General features: G+C 37.2%; 2 protein-coding genes across 2 annotated transcripts; one reads left to right on the top strand and one right to left on the bottom strand.

The window, feature by feature from the left end:
• Window positions 1-293: 293 nt before the first annotated feature.
• Window positions 294-2,163, top strand: LOC145564219 (uncharacterized). The gene is made up of 4 exons (XM_081624549.1): window positions 294-542; window positions 652-718; window positions 1,640-1,723; window positions 1,830-2,163. Exons 1-4 carry the CDS (start codon window positions 381-383, stop codon window positions 1,895-1,897), a joined length of 381 nt encoding a protein of 126 aa, XP_081480675.1. The 5' UTR covers window positions 294-380; the 3' UTR covers window positions 1,898-2,163.
• A 503-nt stretch (window positions 2,164-2,666) lies between these two features.
• On the bottom strand, window positions 2,667-6,010 carry LOC145564217 (uncharacterized). Its single transcript, XM_081624548.1, has 7 exons — window positions 5,634-6,010; window positions 5,433-5,541; window positions 5,124-5,239; window positions 4,634-4,753; window positions 4,357-4,446; window positions 3,731-3,879; window positions 2,667-3,432 (listed from the first exon to the last, which is right to left on the bottom strand). The coding sequence occupies exons 1-7, from the start codon at window positions 5,871-5,873 to the stop codon at window positions 3,027-3,029; spliced, it is 1,230 nt and encodes a 409-aa protein (XP_081480674.1). The 5' UTR covers window positions 5,874-6,010; the 3' UTR covers window positions 2,667-3,026.
• Window positions 6,011-17,247: the final 11,237 nt, after the last annotated feature.

Here is a 17,247-nt window from a genome sequence, read left to right as displayed (position 1 = left end):
ACACGTGGGCTTGAGTCGTACACATGCCAAATTTTTGAAAATTTCGGTCCATCATGACACAACACGTAATTTATAAGTCATGCCTAACTAACCCCAAAATACGTCGGCCTGACACGAGGCATGGCCTAGAGCCATCTTTACGAGATTGTAGTGAATGTATCAAATACTTCGTATCATACAAAGTAAATGTACTAGTAGTATACAAGTATAAAAATATAAAAATAACTACGTGTAAAAAAAGGGAAAAAAAAAGTAACCTATAAATGCTGGAGTGCTCGCTATAACACAACACGGTGTCGCAGAGCCGTCGAGTGATAGACGGCTGAAAGAGTAAAGTTCCGCCATTAAAATTAGGGTTTTACAGAGAGAAAACAAAAACAATGGCGAAATTTAACGAAGTACAGAAGAAAAGAAGAACTTTAATTTCCCAGAATAAGAGGGCTGCTCATGGAGATCCTTACACCAAGAAGCTTAAACGCCAAACCCAACTTCATTCTGTTTCTGGCAAGCGCAAACGAAAGAACCTCAAAAAATGGCGTCGGGTATTAATTTTATTTCAATTTCTTTGAATTTTTTTTGATTTGTTGTTGTTTTTGATTTTCATATTAGGGATTAATTGATTGAATTGATGATTTTCCCCAAAAAAATTAGGAACAAAGGGAGGCTGTAGAAAAGGGTCTTATTATTCTGGGTGATGTTGATATGGCTCCCGTTGATGGTAAGTCTCTCTCTTTCTCTCTCCTTGTTGCTTAATTTGAGTTTTTGATTGTGGGTTTTGTTGTTAACTGTAGTTTTAGGGTTCTGATTAATTGATTTAAAGGGTTTTTGCTTGAATTTCTGGGTTTAATACTGGAAGAAATGTGTGTTGTTATGTTTGTACTTTGTAGAGTGTTGATTAGAAGCTTGAGAATAGTATGTAATGGTTGTTTGTGAATTGTACCTCATGTTATGATATTATCAATATTTATGTACTTTATGGTGAAGAATCCGTCTGCCGTTGTGTAGTTATTACAGGAATGTTCTGCTGAAGAATGTTTTTGAAAGGTTCGCTCACTATGTGAGAGATTAGAGAGTGAATATTTTAGTACATTGTTGTATCATGGTTTGTTGGCGTAGGCGGTTTAGTGTGGTGTAATTCTAATCATAGTAATATCTCCTAACATGTTAAGGTGCTGATACATCCCGTAAAGAGTAAAGTTTTTGTTGGTTGAATTGCTGGATACTCTTGGAATTTTATCCCGGAATTTGGTTTACATAGGTGAAGTTCAGCTCTTTTTGGATGCTCAGTAGCCGAGTAGCATATCTAATTTTTTTTGCTTATATGTGGCTGTCATTATCTCTGTTTTTAACTGGTTTGCTGGTAGCATAATTGTGTATTACTCCGTAGATTATTACTGAAAGTACTGAACTTGCTTTTGTGAATGACAAAAGGCAACATGGTTGTTTTAATGGAAATGAAGGGTGAAGATAGTTTCCTTGCATCCAGACTGCAATTGAAACTTTTTAACTTGTTGATTGCCAGCTTATACTGCATGATCCTTTGTTCTAGTATGATGTTGGAGTGATGGACACAAGTGATTATGCTGCTACTCTCTACTCTTGCTTGAACTAACTTGTAACTGTTGCGAACGAAATCCAGAACCTGCAGAATCTAAGACGACTCCTGCCAAGTTTCACTTAAAGAAGAGTGTAAAGCTTAAACACAAACAGAAAAAGCACAAAGGTAATCCTTGAATCAATTGGATCCCCCTTCCCTCGATCCAAGTGACCACATTACCGCAACATAAGCTTCATCAGTTTTTATATTAATGTTTGAATAAATCATACAGGTAAAGGCCAAAGTGAATCTTCTAAACCTGCTGCTGAAGCTGCTCGTGCTGATGCCATGGTAGAATAAGTATTCAAATTTCAGAAAGAATGCAGCTCAATTCTGCCTTGCTGAAAAGTTCTTACCAACTAGTCTCTCTTGGGCATTGTTCATTACAAATTTTGTTTAGATTAAAAAATTTATGGCAGTACTCATTTCACTTGTAATCTCTTCAATTTTTACTCCTGTTTGTAAGCTTTCAGATTAGGAGAATGTCTTGCTGAGAAAAATGTAGATTGCAAATTTTTTTAAGCATTTTAGTATTAATGTACACAAGAGATGCCCTCTTTTTTTTTTGCCTTAAAATGTTAAAAGCTTATTTTTGATGTTATTGTTAAGTGAAAAATTGCTCCAAAAAATACTTGATATAGTTCGGACTCTTGGCCATTCCATCACTGATCCTATGCTATACTGTCTCCTGCCCTTGTGCTTTGAGTATACTTCCTCCGTTCTCCGTTCTTTTTTACTTGACCTGCTTTGACTTTCACACTATTCATCACCCCTCCTTTGACCGTCTTTTGTGAATAATATGTAAGGAAAAATATATTTATGTGAGATCTTTTTAAATTCATCTCAATAAGTACTATCATAATATATAATTTTTATTTATGGAGAATCAAAGTTATTGATTATTGAAATTTTGCATTGACAAGCGCGACAAAAGAAATGGGTCAAGTAAAAAAGAACGAAGGAAGTATGATATTTAACTGAGGGGGAGTTTATGAAAAAGTAGAATAGTGTGATTATATATTGTTGATGAGAGTTCTAATATCATCACAAATAATCAATCATCTGATAATTATGAAAATGATAACAAATCATTATATCTTAGTGAGGAAAACGAACATTACAAAATCATTGAAATATTCTCTAATTGCTACGAATTACAAGTCCAAAGGCAAATTACTGAATTATGTACTGACAGGTCCTTAAACTATCACCATGACTCCCTGGTCCTGAAGTACTAAATTTCTAGTTTGCTATGTCTAGTAAGAATGGACAATGGAGACAAATGGAAGTGTTTAACTACAATTGAACAAGCAACTACCAATCTATCAAGTTACAATCTAAATCTCCACAAACGTCTCCAAGACCAATTCCCTACATCTCTATCGCCAAATCCCTGATAACTAACAAATCAACCAATAAAGTAAAAGAGCTATCTCCTAAATAAACCTGAGTTTTGAAGAGTTCTGCAATAGTCTGTAATGGTGGGAGAATTCTTCACCAACTCCCATATCTTTGCAGTGTTTTTCAGCCAGTCTCGTTCAGATACAGTTCTTGCAAAAGAGGGACGGGCCATAGACAATATGTGATCCCGAATTCTCCACAGCATTGAATCACAGCTTTCATAGCGAAGTTCCAATGGATTATCTTTTCTTCTAGGCACCAAGAACAAGTCCAACAGTTTATGGTCAACATTGGTGTCCTGAGAATGGTAAGATTTTGGGATAGGCATATGATCATCCACTGTTGGTCTTGTGAAAGAAGACGAATGAAAGTATTGCCCAAGAACCTTCTTCATCTTCTCACAAGTCTGTGGTGAAACATCCTCATCTCGCAGTCTGCATTAAATGAAAATATAGTCTTCCCAGTCAGATTTCAATGTTTTAATACCCAACTCCGTGTATGTGTGTGTGTGTGTGTGTCTGTAAATTAATAGAGTATTAAGTAAACTTGCTTGAAGCTATCTGCACAAGCAAAGGAAAGGCTGCATGAAGAACTTTAAGATACAAAAAAAGCTGTACACTTCTCTACTTAAAGATTTCTTCAAGGCCTTTTTATGATTTTTTTCCTTTTACTATATTCATTATCTGGTTAACGATTGTTATCCCATCATCATATCCAATGAGAATAACTAACTTGGTATGTATGAAAACAGGAGTTGCCATGTATTCTTCTCCGCCTTCTAAAAACTTGTCCTTATTATCCTTATCCGTGCCTGAGCTTGAGCTTTGCAAGTGTGATGTTACTGACGAAGGATCAGGTAAGCCATGTTTCAACAAGTCCACCTGAGAAACCACAAAAACTTCAATTCATATACTAGTATATTGCAACCTAGAGTAAAGTCTAAATTACTGAAAAGCCAAGATTTCTGAACTCATTCCAGAAAAAAAAGAGATTACTGAAATCATCAGTTCTACAGTCTTCAAATTACCCGATGCAAAACCTCCAAAATCAAATGCATAAGGATTGGCTGACAAAAGTGTACACATATATATTAACAACACATCACCACCAGCCAAAGTAGAGTAGAAGCACTACTTAGAAAGTTTACAAAAGTAAATTGTACAACAAACTTAGGGAGGTAAATAGCAAAGTGGTGGTGGTGGTGGTGGTGGTGGTGTCAGCTGCTAAGGATGTATGGTAAGCATCCTAGATAACTATTTATCAAAGCAACGAACAGCAGTTTTCCAATAAATGACGCTAGAAGGGAGCCAGCGCAACAATGCATAATGAGAAAATATATTTATACAGTAAAAAATTACCGTTGACATTAAGCGCCACATGTTAGCTTCATGAGCACCTTCTGATACCACCAGCAAAACATGACAAACAGAAGAAAGTAGCACACCAAGCTAGAAAGATTCCTTGCAGAAACCATAAAGAACAAGTTTAGAACAAGAACTCTTTTGCAGATTGGACAACTAAGATCCTTCGATTACCACAGAGGCCATAAGCGCTGATTGCAAGAACTAAAATCAAGTAACTGAATCTTAGAGTAAATAACATTTGGACAAAAAGCTATTTTCAATTTGTGCTAACCTGGATGCATAGAAGTTCATGTGCCAATTCAGAAGATAAAGTTTCACCTCCTAAAACAGGGACTGTGGATGAGCCATCTGGTCTCGTCATCTCAGCCAAAACTGACGGACTAAACACAGGCTGCAAGAGCAAGTAGTAGTCAAATACAAAACAGAATTATCAATGGTGAGACCTGTGCAATTTGAATAACCAGTTTATAAGTATAATTAAGGGATATTACAACTCTCTATCTGTTGCTGAAGTAAAAGGATTATAGAAACGCTTTGTTACAGAAACAACATGAGAAAATAGATAGGTTAGAAAATGAGGAAACAAAAAGAATCACATGACTCCTAATTCCTCCTTTGGCACAAGATTTCGCAACTGTTATAATTACCAATTTCTAGCAAGTATAGAGTAACTGAGTAAGCCTAGAGTCTTATTCTCATGATTAACACAATCATAAACCAATGTCATAAATAAAATATAGCAATCCGAAAAAGAAATAAACCTGAGTATCAAGTAGTATCAAACGTTCCGAAGAAATCCGAGGTTCAATACCAGTAGTACAATGCCTAGCATTCGCTCGAGTTTCCTCGGATTGAATTGCAAACGGAGGTAACATTCCTACAATAATAATCAACCACCCTTTGATCACACTATATACTACAACATTAACCCATTTACATCACTTCTCAATAATAAGACTGATTTACAATAATCGAAATGAAAATTAACATCTTTTCCCTCAATTTCTTCACTTAAATAAACAATCAATAATCCTACAAAAGTTAAATATAATTGATATGACAAAAATTACCAGGAGAAGTAGGATCAAACCCATAAATCTCATTCATAATAGTCGATTTTCCAACCCCAGGAGACCCAATTACTCCAATAACAGTAAAATCAGTATTATCAGTCAAAAACTGCAATACCCATAAAAAAGATTCAATCTTTCACAAATTTAATTCCAAAATAATCAACAAAAAAAGAGAAGAGGAAGAATGATTAATCATACAGGAAGAAAACGATCAAAGTGGAAGTCCCATGAATCGGAGAGGAGATTAAGGGAGCCAACAGGAGGAAGACGAGACCGAATTGAAGCTGCTGATAAAGATGCATCGTCTTCTCCGGCGGCGCCTCGGATGAATTTTCCGGCAGCCGAAGGACTTCCGGCGACAAGACCAGGCTTTGCTAACAGTATTTTTGGTGACGGCGATGATGGACCGCCTGCTCCTCCGCCACCGCTGGAAGCCATTTTTATCCTACTACAGTCAAGCTCAAGTTTTTAGGTTTTGTGATTTTTGGGAGTCTTCGATTGAAGTTTTAAAGTTTGGAGAATTGGAGCTTGAGGAATGTAAAAGTGTAGAGAGAGTCTACAATACATGACATACATTAATATGTACTGCAAACGATATGTAATGCTATGTACTACTAAATTATATATATATATATATATATTAAAAATTAAAATTTAATTCCAAAAAAAAAAATTCAATTCTTTCGCATCCCTTTTCCCCATTGTAGCTGGAAGCAAATTATAATCGAAAGGAACATAATCACTCAATATATATCATTGAAGATTCAATTGAGGTAACTAATTTGATTTTTGTTAATTTTAAATCCCCCTCACTGATCTAAAAGACTAAAACCCTAATTAGTGTTTCTAATATTGAATCAACAATTCACCTTTATTGAGTTGGTGATTAATATTTCAAACATTGAATGAATCATATTTCGTTTAATTATTTTTGTACCAACGAAAATTAAAATTGAATAAATTAATTGGTGTGATTATAGAAATGAAGTGCAGCGGGTTGTATCTCTAATTTTTTTTACTGATCTTATCTCTTCCGATAATCCGATGGAATTTGACGAGGCATTTGTGGCTGCGGAACGGCAGATGACAGATGAGATGAATGTGATTCTTGATCGAGAGGCATGAGCTATCTTCAGAAGGGATCAGAGTTGCTCACTTGCTCTGTTGCTTCTATTAAAAATTGTCAAATACGAAGCGATTATTTATAGCATTGTTGGATTTTTTGCTTTTCAAAAGAAACACCCTTGCTAATTTCTAATTTCTAATTTCTAAAACACCCTTGCTAATTGCTAATTTCTAGAAATACCTAGTGGCTAGAGTGCTGTTGCAAACTTGTAACTCTACGATTATTGTACAGTATACCAAGTATGATATACGTAGTATCTCTTATTGCTTCTCTTTGATTTTTCCTAAGTTTTGAAGCTCACTTGTCTTATACGGATATTAGAAACTCTTAAGATCAAAATCTGAAAAAAGTGTTGTCATCTATAATGATAGATCACTTCAAATAATCAAGTGATATATGATTATCATAGGTAATAATTATTCAAAAGCTTTGGGGTGTGAACGTAAGTGTCGTGTTTCCAAATCAAGTGTTTACTATTATGTAAGTGACATGGTTTGTACTAGCTTATTAATTTCATATCGTATGGGGATTTAATTTTGTACTCTTAAAATCATATTGTAGTATTTTCTATTGAATAGCTTATTTGGAATTTGAAAGCTTATTGGCTCAAATGGTAGATCAATGTACATTTGTACATGGATGTAGGTTCAAGTACTACATAAGATATAATTACAGCACTACGCATAAATTGGTTGGGGCAAAATAAATATTATGATCCTTTAAGCATCCTATCTAGTCAAGATTACTTAATGGCTTAAACTAATAGATCTCATTTTTTGTTTATCATGTTTCCTTAAAAAGAATAGACAAGAAACTTGTATAAATATTCTCTCCATCCCATTATTAAATAATCATTTATCATATTTTGTGAGAATTAAATCTCTCTTTGAATAGTACATGTCACAATAATTAAGACAATTATTGAAACGAGAATAATAATTTATCATATTTTGGAAAATAAGAGAAGGGAAAAAAGAATCTAAAAAAATGCTAAGGCCTAAGAGCGTTGGTGTTCAAATTAAATAGTACGAGTATGTAAAATATACTTTTTAAATGATAAGCACTATAATTGAAAAAAAAAAATTGGGTGTTGGAAAAAGAATCGATCATGGTACCTTCAAGTGAAAATTGGAAACACTTAACCAACTTGGCTAGATTTGAGATTTGTTTAAAAATACAAATATTAAATAGTATATTTAATAAATAAAATTAGTGGTACATAGCGGTATATTACTTTAGTGGTACATAGCGCTACATGTCATTTACTGTAGAATTTTCGAAAAGTGTAATATGTTTTTGGAAAAATTGACACTTGGTACCCGCGAAAGAACTTGTGTCATATTTGCTACCTATTTAATATTTTATTTTACTTTACTACCACTCAAATACCAAAAATACATAATTCACTATCAGATAACGATTTCGGTTAATGTTGCTGTTAGTGGGGCACAACCACCGTCTAACCACCTTCACTGCAGCCACTCTCCTTCCAGCCACCCTCCTTCCAGCCCCCTTCCAACCACCCTCACTACCAGCCCCCTCCCCTCTTGCCAGCTGCAAGCACCAAACTCCACCTTCACACACCCCTCAACGCACCAACCATGCGCTCCTCCTTCCCCTTGTTGGCTTCCGCGCCGGCGACCCCATTCCCCTCCCCTTTCCCACTCTCGGCTGCCCCCACTGATACAAGATGAATGCTTGGACTCCGTCTCCAATTACATGTCGCTGCAATTGAAAAATTTCCCCCCTTTTCAAGAACCCTAAATCAAAATCTTCAATCAAATCACTTCAATGGCTCTTCGATACATTTTTGATGCTTTAGTGCTATGAACCGAGTTCGAAAACGCCGGAATCAACCTTCAATTCATCCCTTAATCCTCTTGCAATCAATATTTTGTTACACTTTAATTGTACGAACCGAGCTCGAAAAAGTGGATTATGTCTACATCTTAAGGGGAATCAACCTTCAATGAGTTCGAAATCGACAAAATCAACCTTCAATTCATCCGTCGGCCTGCTGTTGCTACTGCTGCTTACCTTCTTCTCAATTCCAAGTCCTTCATCTTCAAACCTTCACTTTGTTTCTCATTCTACTGATGCAATTACCACTGAACTTTTTTTGCATTTTCCCCCTTTTTTTTCCAATCAACGTGGGAAAGGGGAGGGGGTAGGGTCACCGACGCCGGGAGATCATTTGGGCGCCGGCAGCTGGCACGGAGGGGAGGGACGATTGACGGGAGGTGGCTGATATTTTTTTTTTAAAGTTTTTTCTTTTTTTTAATAAATTAAATCATTATTTAATGAGCCCCACTTAACGGAATCATAACGGATTCTGTTAAGTGGTAGTAAATCTATCTGTTGTAACTTTTAAAGGTAGTAAAATAAAATAAAATATTAAACAAGTAGTAAATGTGACACAAGGTTTTTTCGCTGGTAGCAAATGTCAAATTTTCCTATATTTTTATTTTGGAAAAATGAAAACTAAAAATCCAACCTTTACGCGGTCTTCCCTTAAAAATCCAACCTTCCATTACTCTCAAATAAATCCAACCTTTGCACCTCGCCTTCTCTAACAGATCCATGACCTATTAAAACAGGTAAACTTTATATTTTGCTTAATGTATCCGATTTCTTCCCTCCTTATTTATTATCGTTGCAGGAGGAAGTTAAGTTGGGCATTAATTCCTTTGTTCTTCTCCCTTTCCCATCTCCTTAAAAGCTCTGCCCTCCCCCTTCCCCCTCAATTTTTTTTCATTCCATCTTCATTTCCATTTTTGTGCAAGTTTAGTTCTTTGTTCTCTCTCCAAAAAAATGGCAAGTCATCTATCTGTTGGCTCTGGTTCCTCTAGGTCTAGGTCTAAGGGAAATTCTTCCCCTACAAAATTGGTGTGCTACCACAACGAGATTGCGCCGTTGAGGTCTGTTCGCTATGACGGTCCAACAAAGGGGAAGAGGTTTTATGGGTGTTCCTATTGGCCTGTAAGTGTGTGAGGGTGATGTGTCCAATTTATATAGTATTTTAACCCCATCCCTTGGTCATAATTGGTAGTGTTTTTGGCTCTTTAGAGCCACTTTTATTACTAATATGTGTTTTCTAGTGTTTTCGTAGTTTTGGTTGAGTTTTATAGGGAATTGCACTCTTGAAGCATTTTCCCGGGATTTTATGAAGCGGCTACGAGCATTGGAGGAGCACGACCATCTTTCATAGCCCAAGATCGGTTAGAGTCATCGAACTGGTGATTAAGGGCTCGACTTATGAGAAGATGAGGCATTGGACCGAATGATTAAAGCCCTAAGGAGGATATTTGGTTTGGGCCGAGTTACAAGCCTAAACAAGGAGTCCAAGTAGCCCGAAGGGTCTCTGCCCGATGGCGCGCCCGATCGGGCGCGAGAAGAGAAGATCACGAAGGAAAAAAAGGCGGGCCCGATCGGGCGGTGCCTCGCCCGATCGGGCGCGTGTTTCTGAGGAGAAGTTTAAGCATCGTTTAAGTTGTTTTAATTTAGGATTCTCGAGCTTAGTTTTAAATACGCTTTTGTTAAGCAAGTTTAGTATTCTTTTTTCTCCCTTCCCTTACTCTCTCTAACTTTTCTCTCTCTCTCTCTCCTCTTAAACTCTAGTATTATTTTCTCTCTCTGCAACTCTTTGTTTAATTCCATCTCTTGTTTCCTTCAACTTTGGTAACGATTTCTTCTCCTTTAATCTCAGCTATTTATTTTATTTCTTCCATCATGACTTGTTTAATTGCTTTGTTTAGTTTATGTTCGATTATGTCTGAGTAGTTTTCTTTCTAGGGTTTATGGGGATCCATAAATAATATGAAGGGGTAATTCATTGTTGCTGATTGTCAAAGCTTGATTAATTTCCTATCGATTGATTTAATGCTCTATGACTAGATTAGGCCTGATTTTTTATGCATGAGTTTGACAATATTGATTCGAGATTCGAGAGATGGGAATTGATGTTTAGGTATAGTTTCAATAAGCAGGTTAATTTATAAATGGTTAAGTCGAGATTCGAGAGATGAGATTTAATACCGGTAGATTAATTCTGTGATTGTAATATGTAGCGAAAGCCCTTTATGATCTGATTAATTGATGCATTGATGATTGATTATTATGTTTTACCTTGGAATATTATTTATTGGTGAACCTATGCCCTAGGTCTTTTATTCCTTGATTTTCCTTCTACTTTTATTCCTTTCCACTTTTACTCCTAGTAGTTTAGTTCTCCTTTATAATAACAAATTGGTTACTTGATAATCTAGATTATATAGATTTATTAGGAATAAATTGACTTGTTTCCCTGTGGTTCGACCCTTCTTCCCTATTTGCATAGTTAGTGGATTTAGGTATTATTTTTGATTGAGTGACTACGACTTTAGCCTGTCAAATTTTGGCGCCGTTGCCGGGGAAACGGTTTTATTTTTATTTCTGATTATTTTTATAGTCTAGATTATTTTCTCCCGTCCCAGAGAACGTAAGTTATTTGGGACAGTTCTCATATTTGTCGTCTAGTTCTTTGTGTATGCCCAGGTGTTCCAGATCATGTTATATCCTATTCGACCCTGAGATCGAACGCTCTTTTCATAGACAAAAGAATCTTTACAGGAAAATCCTGGCGGGTTCTGGGGATAACAATAATCGCCGAGACCTTCCATCTGATTCAAGTGATTAAGAAGAGCCTTCAGATTCAGAATCAGAGATGACGACACCTAAGAAGCTCAGTGATTATTCGCAGCCGACACTGACAGATTTTCCACACCTTACTCCCACTCCGGCTCTTGATGGGGTGCAATTCGAGATTAAACCCCAATTTATCACGATGATAGAAAGGAAGTAATTCAGTGGAGCTAAGGGTGAAGACCCAAATCTTCATATTGCAGACTACTGTCAATATTGCAATATCATCAGGCAAGCTGGAGTCATACAGGACCAAATCAGGGAGATTCTCTTTCCTTTTTCTTTATGTGGAAAAGCCAAATTATGGTATAATGGATTAAATAGAACTGCACTTGGTATAGCTAACTGGGAGACTCTTGTTTTAAATTTCTATAATAAATATTATCCTGCAGAGAGGACAACTTTGCTAAGAAGCGCAATTCAAAACTTTGCCCAAGAGCCAGATGAGACTTTGTATGAGGCTTGGGAAAGATTCAAGGATCTGCAGAGGGAGTGTCCCCACCATAATTTAGCACAATGGCAGTTAATCCAAGCCTTTTATAATGGGATTGGAAATTTATCTAGAACAATATTGGATTGCAACTAGTGTGAGGTTTATAAACCTTAATGTTGACGATGTAGGTCAAGTTATTGAAGATATGGCAATCCACAATTCCCAATATGGGAATCCTAGAGGCTTTGCTAACAAAGGGAAACATAGTGTCGACTCTGTATCCTTTTTACAAGCTCAATTAACCTTTATTTGCCAAAAATTAGATAATCTTAGTACTGCAAATATAACTAATATTTCTACAATTAATAATAATTCTAATGAGGCTTTCTGTGAAAATTGTGGAATTGTAGGTCATAGGGAGCAAGATTGCAGGAGTTCTGTAGAGCAAGTCAATGCCTTTCAAGCTTATAGGTAGAATGACCCATACTCCAACACCTACAATCCTGGGTTCCAGAATCATCCATATCTTTCCTACCGGAGCACCAATGTTCAAAATCCGCCACCTCCACAACAATCACAGGTGCCACAACAACCACAACAGAAATACTACCATCCCAATGTTGGCCAGAAGAACCAACCACAACAACCCTCCTCATCTTCCGACCCCGCTTTGGTAGAAATTAGAGTGATGCTAGCTAGTATGCAAAAGCACATGGAGAGTAAAGATGCCCAAATTGACTCGATCATAGCACATAATAAAAATGTAGATAATCAAATTGCGTAGATTTCTTCTACTCTACAAGCCCGTCAACAGGGAGCCCTGCCAGCACAGCCAACCAGGCCTACGGATCAAGCCTTCGCAATTACTCTAAGGAGTGGTTTACACTATGATGGGCCCCCTATGCCCAGAAATGATGAACTTGTTTTAATGAACAATGCTAAACTTGATTCCATTAAACCTAACAATGTTGCTAATAGCCCTACAGGGCTAAAGAGTAGTACTAATATTTCTGATAATACATTACAGGGTACAACTCCAGGGAAAGTAGCAGCTCCAGATAAGAGCAGTAATACTCCAAAGCCGGTTATCAAACTTTCATTCCCCAATCGTCACTTAAAAACAAATTTGGATAAGCAGTTTGGTAAGTTTCTGGAGATGGTTAAAGATTTGCAGGTAACAGTCCCCTTCACATAACTAATTACACAAATTCCTGCATATGCAAAATTCATGAAGGAAATATTGACTAGGAAGAGATCTATTAGTGAGGTAGAGACAGTCGCTTTTACTGCAGAATGTAGTGTCGTACTACAAAATAAATCTCCACCTAAACTGAAAGATCCGGGTAGTTTTTCTATCCCTTGTCATATTGGCAATCTAATGATTAATAATGCATTATGTGATTTGGGTGCTAGCGTTAGTGTCATGCCATTGTTGGTGTGTTCCAAGCTAAATATGGGTAAATTAAAAGCTACTAATATTACTCTACAAGTGGCCGGCCGTTCTTTTAAATATCCCTTAGGTGTTTTAGAGGATGTTCCTGTTAGAGTAGGTAAATTTTATATACCTGTTGATTTTGTTGTTCTTGACATGGCTGAGGATATGCAAACCCCAATTATTTTGGGCAGACCATTCCTTAACACTGCAGGAGCAATTATAGACGTGAAATGTGGTAAATTGACACTATCAGTAGGGGATGATAAAATTACTTTCAATTTGAATAATACCCCTAAAAGCCCCATGACAGAGCAGAAGTGTTTAGTGTTAATGTGGTTCATAATTGTTCTAATAAGCCCCAAGCTCTTGTAAAAGATCCCTTGGAGGCGGTATCTTGTGTTGCATCTTCTACAGATGAAATAGACAAATGGCAAAAGGAAGTTGATGCAATAGAAAGAGCCCTCTACACTGTCGGTCTTGGCTTTGAAGATGAGAAGGTAGAAATAAACAAGCAAGTTGTGGAAACTGAGCCTATAGTAAGTGTTCCACCAGATCGAGTTGAAATTGATCAATCCAGTGATAATTTGAAGCAACCATCGGTCAAGAAGAGGTCTCTTGTGAGTAGTAGTAAAGAACCCCTAGTTCACGACAAAGAAGATCCACCAGATAAGGTGAATTGGCGACCCACAGGGCATGTCAGGAAGCCGCGTCGTGGTCTAAATACCGCTCGACCGGGTGAGAAACCACCCGATCAAGCGGTAGGCCAAGGGTCCTAACTTTTAGTCTTGTGGTAAAAGGGTCGTGCGGGACCTAGATAAACCAGCGCTTTGCGGGAGGCAACCCGTATTTCTTGCTTTCTAGACTAGTTCTTTTTATTTTTATTGTTCTAGAGAGGTGAGGAGAGTGAAATTTTACCTTTCCAAGGTGTTTTTTTTTACAGGTATTAGATCAATAAGTAAGGAGTTTTAAAGAGAAAAAGTTAGAAGAATAAGCATTCCAATTTGGGTACGGGCCCGATCGGGCGAGGCTCGCCCGATCGGGCGCGCACCTAAGGGTCGAAATCAAGCGAAAATGTGCCCGATCGGGCAAGGAGTCCTAATCGAGCGCGCAAATGAAGATTTGTCGGAGCTTTATTTCGCCCGATCGGGCGAGGCTCGCCTGATCGGGCGCGCAAGTGAGGTAGAAAATCAAGGGAAATTCGCCCGATCGGGCGGATTTTTGGAGAAATCGAGTGAAGAAAAAAAAAGATTTGTCGGGCGAGGCTCACCCGATCGGGCGAAAAAAGGGCGAATTTTTGTTCGAGTTCGCGCCCGATCGGGCGGATGTCGCCCGATCGGGCGCGGGTACGCGGCAACATAATTCGTCAACTTCGACAGGCCATAACTTTTGTGTTTCTTATCGGATTTTGGCGTGTGACCTATCATTGGAAAGATCTTTAAGTCTACTTTCCAATGAAATTAAAATCACTAAATTATCACTTATACATCAAAAGTTATGATCAGAATAGTGCACCTGACTTAATTTTTATATTTTTCCCACTAACACTATTTTTCTTTCTTGCCCAAATTTGTTCCACAGAGATGCATTGCAATCCTTGAGACTTTGGTGAAATTATTGTGGTGATGTTGAGGAGTAGTCACCTTGACTACTAGCTTCCCTATAAGACAATGAGGACATTGTCTGATTTAGCTTGGGGGGAGGTTCTCGTGTTCGTATGCGTGTTCGTATGGTATATCTTTCACTCTCTTTTTATTTTATTTTATTTATTTATTTCCTTTTGGTGTGCTTAGTATAGTTTTATTTCTTTCTTAGGTTAGATTTATTGCTTTCAAAAAATACAAATAAATGGAAAAAAAATCCAAAAATACGTTCCAATGAATTGTAAATCATGCTTCCCTGTGTCCCATATTTGGAAAATATTGTTTTGAAATGAGATTTGTGAATTTGTTGATCATGATTTGAAGTTTAATTGTTTGGATGCCTAAACATGCGTCAATTTTGCCAACCGCTTGTGAATATAGTGCTTGACTAGTTGATTTGGTTAGGAATGTGTGATAGTTCCTGGTATGTCAATGAATCTGAGTATTGACTTGTGACTATGAGTAATGTTTATATGGCTCACCATTATGCACATTGTGGAGGACGAAGGTGTTCATTCTTTTAGGTAGCCTTCAGACGATATTAGATACATTTGTTCCCTTATTGCTACCCATGTTGTTGCTTGTGCCCTTTTGTTGTTTATTAGCCACATTACAAGCCTATTTATCCCCATTGGTTACTAGTCCCAAGCTTGGCTTGGGGGAGCTATTAGTTGGTGAGGTGAGGGAGTTGTGGTGTGTATATTATTAGCACAATGTGGGAATAAAAGAAGAGTGCTTGTTCTTTTGATTTTGTGATTGAAAAAATAAGAATTTGTGTTTCAAAGTTAAATTCCAATGTGAGATAAAAAGAAAAAAAAAAAGAGCAAAAGAAAAAAATGTTTCAATGATCAAGTGTTCTATGTGAGGGTTACTCAAAAGAAAAGAAAGAAAAAAAAAGTATCAAAATTGAGTTCAAAGTTTGTTTATTCACTCTAGTTCTATATCATCATATCTTTATGAGTGAAATTTGTAAGTGTTGGGATTGTGTGATATGTTTGGAGTTATATTCGGTGAACTTTTGTTGGAGTTGAGTATGTTGGAGATGATTTGGTCATGATTTATTTTTGACCTTGGTTTTATTAGGATTTGCTCCCTTATGCATGGCTTTACTCTCGCATTTTCCCAAATGTTTCCTACCCTTTTACCCTAGCCTTACATTACAAGCTTTAAAGACCTTTCGACCTTTGTGCGTAGAGTTGTGTGAATGTGAAAGTAGTTGTTTATCAATGCAAGTTATGATTTGACATATTCCGAGTCGACTATTAGGTTGAGTGCTTGTCTTTTTAAACACACGAGAGTGTGAGTTTGGGAGGGCATTGTTCACATAAAGGGGTTGGGATGGAGAGCGATCGAGTACATCTTTTACTCGCCACATAAATGAGAGTTGAGTGTGTGAGCACTAGTCTTGAATTCTATATGCTCTTGTGGTTTGCTCTATTTGAAAATTGGACGAGTGATTGGATGGATGAGATCGGTTGATGTTGAAGCATGTTTATTAGATTTGCCTTGAATTGTTTGGTCTTGATTTTGACTATTTGGGGTGAGGCATGTATTTATTTATTCATTGATGAGCTCTTTGGTTAGGGACAAGCAAAGGTTTGGCTTGGGGTAGTTTGATGTGTCCAATTTATATAGTATTTTACCCCCGTCCCTTGGTCATAATTGGTAGTGTTTTTGGCTCTTTAGAGCCACTTTTATTACTAATATGTGTTTTCTAGTGTTTTAGTAGTTTTGGTTGAGTTTTATAGGGAATTGCACTCTTGGAGCATTTTCCCGGGATTTTATGAAGCGGCTATGAGCATTGGAGGAGCACGACCATCTTTCATAGCCCAAGATCGGTTAGAGTCATCGAACTGGTGATTAAGGGCTCGACTTATGAGAAGATGAGGCATTGGACCGAATGATTAAAGCCCCAAGGAGGATATTTGGTTTGGGCCGAGTTACAAGCCTAAACAAGGAGTCCAAGTAGCCCGAAGGGTCTCCGCCCGATGGCGCGCCCGATCGGGCGTGAGAAGAGAAGCTCACGAAGGAAAAAAAGGCGGGCCCGATCGGGCGGTGCCTCGCCCGATCGGGCGTGTGTTTCTGAGGAGAAGTTTAAGTGTCGTTTAAGTTGTTTTAATTTAGGATTCTCAAGCTTAGTTTTAAATACGCTTTTGTTAAGCAAGTTTAGTATTCTTTTTTCTCCCTTCCCTTACTCTCTCTAACTTTTCTCTCTCTCTCTCCTCTTAAACTCTAGTATTATTTTCTCTCTCTGCAACTCTTTGTTTAATTCCATCTCTTGTTTCCTTCAACTTTGGTAACGATTTCTTCTCCTTTAATCTCAGCTATTTATTTTATTTCTTCCATCATGACTTGTTTAATTGCTTTGTTTAGTTTATGTTCGATTATGTCTGAGTAGTTTTCTTTCTAGGGTTTATGGGGATCCATAAATAATATGAAGGGGTAATTCATTGTTGCTGATTGTCAAAGCTTGATTAATTTCCTATCGATTGATTTAA

This window comes from Chenopodium album, chromosome 10, assembly GCF_948465745.1.
Source record: "Chenopodium album chromosome 10, dcCheAlbu1.1, whole genome shotgun sequence".
NCBI classification, from domain to species: Eukaryota; Viridiplantae; Streptophyta; class Magnoliopsida; order Caryophyllales; family Amaranthaceae; genus Chenopodium; species Chenopodium album.
Note: the sequence above shows the minus strand (reverse complement) of the source record. Positions and strands in the feature narration are given on the sequence as shown.

Coding starts and splice junctions, on each gene's coding strand:
- LOC145564217 (XM_081624548.1), bottom strand. CDS start 5,873: ATGGCTTCCAGCGGTGGCGGAGGAGCAGGCGGTCCATCATCGCCGTCA. Junction 5,240..5,432: donor GTTTGATCCTACTTCTCCTG/GTAATTTTTGTC, acceptor TTATTATTGTAG/GAATGTTACCTCCGTTTGCA. Junction 3,433..3,730: donor CCTGTTTTCATACATACCAA/GTTAGTTATTCT, acceptor CATTTAATGCAG/ACTGCGAGATGAGGATGTTT.
- LOC145564219 (XM_081624549.1), top strand. CDS start 381: ATGGCGAAATTTAACGAAGTACAGAAGAAAAGAAGAACTTTAATTTCC. Junction 543..651: donor ACCTCAAAAAATGGCGTCGG/GTATTAATTTTA, acceptor CAAAAAAATTAG/GAACAAAGGGAGGCTGTAGA. Junction 719..1,639: donor TGATATGGCTCCCGTTGATG/GTAAGTCTCTCT, acceptor AACGAAATCCAG/AACCTGCAGAATCTAAGACG.